We start from the raw sequence: 7,649 nt of genomic DNA, 5'->3' as shown, positions 1-7,649 counted from the left end.
GCCTCGGGGGGGCCGGGCGGCGCTGCCCCGTAGCGGGGGGGGGGCTGGACGGAGCGGCCGCCCCCCCCGGCGGCGCCATGCGGGGCTGGCTGCTGCTGGCGGCGCTGGGCTGGCTGCTGCCGGCGGGGGCCGCGGCCAGCGGCGAGTACTGCCACGGCTGGCTGGACGGGCAGGGCGGCTGGCGGGACGGCTTCCAGTGCCCCGAGCGCTTCGACGGCGGCGACGCCACTATCTGCTGCGGCAGCTGCGCCCTCCGGTACTGCTGCTCCAGCGCCGAGGCGCGCCTGGACCAGGGCGCCTGCGACAACGACCGGCGGCACGGCGGCGGCGAGCCGGGCCGCTCCGGCAAGGACGGCCCCGACGGCGCGGCAGGTGAGGCGGCCCCGGCACAGCGAGGATGGCCCTGGGGGTGTCTCCGGCTCGGCGGCTCGACGGGAGCCGCCGCGGGTTTGCGGCGAACTTCTTGCCCGCCCCTTCCCCCCCCCCCACTTGTCGCCGGCTCCCCGCTCCGTCGAGTCGTAGGGCAGGACGGATGGAGTCGGCGCTGGCCGGGCCCGGCGGCGGCTCTTAGCCGAGGGGAAGTGCCCAAGCTGAAGGCCTGCCTTTTCCCGCCCTTACTGTTAGAAATCCCAGCCCTGTCTCTTTCAGAGCAGGTGGCATCAGTCCCCTGAGCCCCGGGCCAGCCGTCTCGGCCTGGCACAGCTCTGCCGGCACTTTGAACGGGTTCCTCAGCCCCGGTTGAGCAAGGAGAATTCAAAAGGCAAGGAGAAATGAGACAACTCATATGAGCAGATCAGAAAAAGTAACAGGATATTTCAAAAGGACTCTGGCTGGTCCCCACTGTAATTGTGTATGTTCTTTCAGCTCAGATATCCCCACTTAGGACTGGTTTTACAAGACTGAATTTCAAGGATAAACTCAAGTTTTTCTTCTGCTGTTTAAAAAAGCCCTGATGGCTCCCCAGCACCCTTGCTGCCATCCATACATGCTGAGTGCAGGAGAAGTAGCCTGAAGTGATGTTATGATTAGGACAGATATACTCTTGGAAAACTTGCACATTACAGTGTGGAGCTAGTGTGTGCACCTGCTCAGGAGCTGCTGTAGCGCCAAGCACAGAAGTGGGGATGATATTTTATAGCCTTTTGTTTAAAAGTGCTAAAGTGATGGAAAAAAAGTGGCCTTTTGATCGTAACTTGCTTCGTGTAATCAGCTGTGCAAGAAAGTATTCTGTCTTGAGCAGACAGATAATCTTGCCTTTGCAGTTCTGAGAACAATGCATTTTTGAACAATTAATTTTTTAAATTAGTATTTATTGCTTTGCAGATTTGGGAGCCATTGCCCTATGCTGGTACTGATTAACTTGCACGTCATTAGCAGTGGTTGCCTTAGGGTCAGACAGGGTCAAGCAGGGATCTGTAGCCCTGCCTGAGTCTTGGAGCTGCCAGGTTTTGGTGGAAATGATGATCTCCAGGCATGTTGCTGGGAGCATTCACAAGCACTGAAGGGAGACACCTTCCCTTTGTTATTGCTGGATATATCCTTGCAGATTTCTTACTGAGTCGGAGAAAACAGCTTTTTCTCTGGGACTGCAGAATGGGTTCACTCAATTGGATAGAGCATGGTGCTTGTAACACTGTTGTGGATTTGATCCTTGTATGGGCCATTCACTTAGGAGTTGGACTTGATGATTCCTGTGGGTCCTTTCCAACTCAAGTGTATTCTGTCAAATCTGTACCTGTAGCCCAGATTCTTCCAAGGCTTGGTGGCTTCCAATCCTTGGTGGTTCCTGATGCCACCAATGAGCATCATCCATACTTTCTGCTCACACCCCTTGTCCACCCTCAGTCCTTCTGCCCTGATGTCCCTTCATTAAGACTCCCAAGGAGCGATGCTGCCCCTTTGGAGCATGGTGCTGTCTCTGCATCGCCTGCTCTGTGGTCTCTCCCTAAACCCAGGGCTGAAGTGCAGAATGGGGTCACTCATCCCCAGGTGTCAGAGCCCCTGTGACTACTGCCTGGCTGGTCACTGCCTGGCTGTCACCCTGCCCCAGCAGGCTGACAACAGGCAGAGCAGGCTGGTGATGGAGTGGGATGTCATGTGGCACCAGGGTTTGACTACCCTGTGATCCTGAGCCCTCAGCAGGGATCTTGCCCCAAAGTATCTCCCTAAGGCACTGTTCAAACCCATCTGTATCTTGCCTGATTCTTCTAGTAGGGCATATTGGAGACATGATTTGATGAAATGTGGAGCAGTGGTTGATGTGAACTAGATCACGATCAACAGGAGGGAGATTTAAGCCATTGGGTTTAGCGGCCTTTTTCATCATTCTGGTATAAAATGCTCTGCTTGTACTGACCTGTTCTGGGAGGAGGTGGACTCTGCTTGGGTGAGGGGGAACTTCTGCTGGAGCTGCCGAGGTTTGTCCTTGGCCCCCAGTGACAATGTTTCCTTGCTGTTGCAGTGCCCATCTACGTGCCGTTCCTTATCGTTGGATCTGTATTTGTCGCCTTCATCATCTTGGGGTCACTGGTGGCAGCTTGCTGCTGCAGATGCCTCCGGCCCAAGCAGGAGCCCCAGCAGAGTCGAGCCCCTGCGGGCACCCGCCTGATGGAGACGATCCCCATGATCCCAAGTACCAGCACCTCCCGGGGCTCCTCCTCCCGCCAGTCGAGCACAGCTGCCAGCTCCAGCTCCAGTGCCAACTCAGGGGCCAGAGCCCCACCGACGAGGTCCCAGACCAACTGCTGCTTGCCAGAAGGGACCATGAATAATGTCTACGTTAACATGCCCACGAATTTCTCGGTGCTGAATTGCCAGCAGGCCACGCAGATCGTGCCACACCAGGGGCAGTACCTGCACCCGCAGTATGTGGGCTATGCTGTGCAGCACGACTCGATGCCACTGACCCCGGTACCCCCCTTCCTGGACAGCCTGCAGAGTGGCTACAGGCAGATCCAGTCCCCCTATCCACACACCAACAGCGAGCAGAAGATGTACCCAGCTGTGACTGTGTAGCGCTGACGCCTTCCCCTCCCCATGCCCACCCAGCCGATTTTAATATCTGAACTGAACGGAGGAGAAACACTTCCTTGGAACAAAGCTCCCAGAACACCACTTGTAAATAATTTCGAAAGGCTCATGCATGTCAGACAGTGTTTATAAACCATTTATTTCCATCGGGGTTTGTTGCCAGGAACTGTAAGGATGATATCTCGGAATTAACATTGCCAGATACGCTCTCATTCCAGCGCGTGATTTACGGCGTCGAAGGATTACGCTGGAAATGCATATGTATTTCACATCACTGTACTCGTGAGATAAATGTTGGAGCCGTTAAGTGCCCTTCAGGTATGACATGGTCACAAGTATTTGCCTAATTAATTCTAGAGTTTTGTTACACTGTACAAGACCGCAGTACTTCAGAAACCTCACTGCTCCCAGCTCCGTAACGACGTTTCCTGTTGCTTTACAGACAATCACAACAGAGAGCCGAACAGTGCAATCCCTGTGCTGGGTGCTGGTACCAGCCCCATGGCTTCTTACACACACCCGCTTTGGGTTGAAATGCCACCAGAGGCTTGGTCTTGCAAAGACCAATTTTCCTTGTATTATGTAGGAATTAGAAGAGTGAATTATTCTGCTCTTCTTTCCAGTGCACTTGCAACCCTTCTTGATTTGGTTTTGTCTCAAGAGCAGGACCCAGTAGTGGTTTGCACAGACTTTATCTTTGTGAACATTTTACTAAAACCAGGGTACAAGGTGCTTGCTCTTCTTGACACTCAGCAAAGCTTTTGATACAGCTGGCAGCATCTGAACTGAACCTGCCATGGCAGAGAAAGGTCAGACTGTGATTCCAAACATGCCTGATTTAACCTCACTTCCCATGAAACAGTAAGCCCGTGTGAATGCCACGAAGGTGTCAGCCCCAAAGCCTGCTTTCATTGGAGTCTGCCTATAGGTAAATGGACTTTATCCTGTCCCCCACAAGCCCATTCCAAGTCCCCTGCCCTGCCCTATGGGAGTGGGAGAGTGTTACACAGAACCCATTTGGGATGTGAATGGGTTGGTGGAGATTTGAAACCCATCCTCTTCTTCACCTGTGTGGCAGGGGACTAGGAAGGCACAGCTGTATTTAAAAATAAGGAAAAAGGCCTAACCAAAGGACAAAGGTGCTTGCTGTGTTACAGGGGTCACGGAGGTGGTGAGATGCAGACAGGAGGGACACTACATTGGAGCTGTTGGTTCCATCCTGCTTTGCTTCTTTTGGGGAAAACAGCTCTCCAGGGTGAAGAGGCAACAAACAATCAGATCATTCTAATTATATCACCCCAAATGCAGCAAAATAAGGCTGTCTTTGTCTCTTAAAAAATGTAGTCTCTGCATTTCTATCCATTTGCTCCTCAACCAAAACAGTGCAACAGAAGACTTGAGGCCGTGTACAAACCCCAAGCAATTACTGTAACCAGACCAGTGATGACAAAAGGTTTCTTATTGTCTGATACTGTATCAATATGTAGCAATAACTGTGATGCTGTGTTTTGTATATCTGTTTTTAAATGACACAGAAGGTGCAGACACATTGCCAAATCCAATGGTTTGCTCATAAGGACGCCACACACAGGCAGTCTGCAGCAGGCAGCCATGGTTTGGCCACTGACACAGGGCAATGAATAGGTAATTTTTCCCAGATCTGTTGTTCCTGGTTGCGATTGCCCAGTCAGTGGGCTGGACAGAAAGATTGGTTTTCAAGACCTGGCTTCCTTTCCTGCCAGGCTGGGTGTCTTGGGAAGGCAGTGCCCGGCTGCTGGAGGTGTTGGATGCTGCCCTACCTTGCCCGCACAGCTCGCTGCTCAGGGATCTTCAGGGCAGTGGGTGCTTCAGAGCTGGGTGCTGCCAGGTTTCTGAAGGACCCCCTGTGCTCGCTGGTCTCTGGGGGTGCAGGTTTCCACCTGCCCACGTTGCAGTGTGGTCACACTGAGCTGGCATCAGGCACAGGGGCAGCTGCTGGTGCTTCCCCAGGAGCAGGAGGTGCTTGGCCCTGGGTGAGCCCTGGCCAACGCTGCATGGCCAGACAAGCAGCTCTTCTTGTGGTCGTGACCATGCCCAGCTGGGAACTCTCGGCTCCCTGCCACTGCCTGCCTTGCACAGGCCCTGGTAGGACACCTCCTCTGACCTACGAAATTCAGGTGAATCTTTGTATATTGTTTACTTGTTTAAAAAAAAAAGAATAAGTTAAATTTAAGTCTGTAGAAATTAATTTTCAACTGAAGGCAGAGAAACTCAAGTTCTAATAAAAGGAATTTTGTGAGATGTGGTGTTTTTTTAAATGTCATGTACAATAATGTAAAACTAATGTTACCATTTGATACAGCTTTTAAATCTCTGAAAGAGCACTTGCTTTAAAGTGTTTCTTACAACTGAAGAAAAAAGCCCCCTTTGTTTCTTAATAAATACTTTATGGTGTGACTGGTTTTGTTTGCTTTGTCATAGGGTTTTTTTTTTTTTCCCCAGTTAATGCTTTGCTTTCCTGTGTCTATAAAAGCACATCTGAGCAGCCCACCTCTTCAGATTGGCAAAACCAAGAGTTTGGACTTTTTGCTGTGTTTTTAAGGAATAACAGTAAACCCAAGAACTTGAATGGCTGAACACTGTGCTCCAAGTGAGGCATGTTCTGAGGCGTGTGTGCAGCAAGAGGGGAAGGGGTGCAGCAAGATGACATCTGAGCATCAGCTGAGATGGGGATCCCTCACCTCTCGGTGGCCACGGGTGGCTGGGGAGTAGTGGTGGGAGCAGGATGGGCTGGAGCCCATGGGCTCATCAAGCTCCCTCCTTTCAAAGAATGCCAAATGTTCTGCAGCAAATAGCATTTTCTGAGGATTTTGGTTTCAGTTGGATTTGCAGTTACCAGCTGAGCATTTGAAGTATATAACCCTCAGTAAGTGGCTGTGCTGTTCCCACTCTCCTCTGCATGGGGACCCTTCTTGCTAGAGCAAACTCCATCCTTGTAAGCGAGACCAAAACCAAGGCCCCGTTGTGCCAGTGGGCACAGCTCAGTCTGGGACAAGGCCACTCTGCTTTCCTGGTGTTTGCCCCCTTCTGCTGCTGGTGATGCTGGCAGTGTGGGCAGGTGGGTGGCTGGGGGAGCCAAAGGGCACAGATAGGAAATTAGGTGATTGTTGTATCTGCATGCTTATGACTCAAATAAGTAGGAAAGAACAGTCTGGGAAAAACATAGCTTTAGTCAGGCTGTATGTAGCACATTCCAAAATGCCACAGCTTCCTGGTGTTAGGGGGAGGTGAGGTAGCATGGCTGGAAGCAGAAAGCTGGCAGGGAAGGAGGAGGTCAGCCATGGCTTGGAGCAGATGTGCTGAGGTGACGAGTACTGCGCAGCAGGAGAGGCCAACAATTTGTGTTAAAGCTTTTTCTTGTGTTTTTATGTGTGGAGTTCCTTTGCCCTTGGCAGTTGTTTTCTTTTTGTGCCGTGCTGGAGGTGGTGTGCACAGCAAGCAGTGGTGAGGGTAGGGAGAAGGCAGCAAACCCCGCGCAGGCTGGGCTGGTGCTGGTTTCCCCATGGCACACAACACCATGCTGGTGGTGTCCTCACAAGGGGACCTGTGGGCGCAGTGGTGCCCTGAGGTGGCTGGGGGCAAGCTCGTGCCCGAACCACTAAGGCATGCAGGGAACAGCAGGACACCATGGACAGTGACAGGACCCCCTCCCAGCACACACGTGAAGAAACACTCTGAAATGACTTAACCTCTGAGCTGGGCCCATCAGGGGACAGAGCCCCTCAGCAGGGGTTGATGTGCCCCTGTACAGCTGCTACCAGCTGTGCCATGGTCATTAGGGGACAGTGGAGGTTGGTACACTTCGGGGCCAGTGCTCACATGTGGCCCACAGGGGAATGAGCCAGGGAGCAGGTCTCAGCTCAGCACATTAACCTCAGCATCGCCCTTGCAAAATATCTGATTTGCTGCTTGCTCACCTTTGGTCTTGCTGGACCTCTTCTTCTCCCTCCAGATTTTCTGCTTTTCCACTCTTTTCCTCCCACTGAAGTTATTACTAAATATTATTCCCCATATGTTTATTGTTTCCTCCTCATATTTCCTGCTTCTCTGTAGGTCTCTTTTTAAATATTTCTCTGTCCTCAGTGGGGTTTACAATGTTTTCTTGCCCAGGATCACTTGCAAATGGACTGAACAAATCACATAAGCCTGTGCCATCCTTTCTCCCCTTCCCCATCTACACTGAGTGGAGCCAGTTCCATGAGGCCCATGCCACCCTGGAGGCTCACAGTGTCCCCTGTCCCGTAGCAGAGCATTTAATCCTTGTGACAGTATTCCTGTGCAGCCTGAATGATCAGATAACACCAGTTCACTGGTGCTGTAACAGCCTCCTGTGCCTCAGCAATGGGGATATGCCCATCGTGCTGGACCATGTACCACAAAATACCAGTGTGGGCTTCAGTGAGAAGGCCTCAGGTGAGCCAACACTATGGTGTGGCTGCTCTGCACTAAACACTGTATAGTGCTGGCCTGTGTAGCAAGCCCTGGAGGTGAGGTTGGCACAGGTGATGTCTTGTCTCAGCACCTTGGGGTGTGCCAGTGCCCCCATCTCCTGGGGGAGACCCAGTCCCGGACACAGCTTC

General features: G+C 52.2%; 1 protein-coding gene across 1 annotated transcript; it reads left to right on the top strand.

The window, feature by feature from the left end:
* Nucleotides 1–25: 25 nt before the first annotated feature.
* SHISA2 (shisa family member 2) lies at nt 26–5,466 on the top strand. The gene is made up of 2 exons (XM_042014288.1): nt 26–372; nt 2,462–5,466. Exons 1-2 carry the CDS (start codon nt 78–80, stop codon nt 3,013–3,015), a joined length of 849 nt encoding a protein of 282 aa, XP_041870222.1. The 5' UTR covers nt 26–77; the 3' UTR covers nt 3,016–5,466.
* The last annotated feature ends 2,183 nt before the right edge of the window (nt 5,467–7,649 follow it).

The sequence above is a fragment of the Corvus kubaryi genome, unplaced genomic scaffold (assembly GCF_017639235.1).
Source record: "Corvus kubaryi isolate FWS band 111438036 unplaced genomic scaffold, C.kubaryi_AGA036_p1.0 split1-65, whole genome shotgun sequence".
Classification (NCBI taxonomy): Eukaryota; Metazoa; Chordata; class Aves; order Passeriformes; family Corvidae; genus Corvus; species Corvus kubaryi.
The sequence above is the reverse complement of the archived record's forward strand: the minus strand, read 5'-3'. Positions and strand labels throughout refer to the sequence as shown.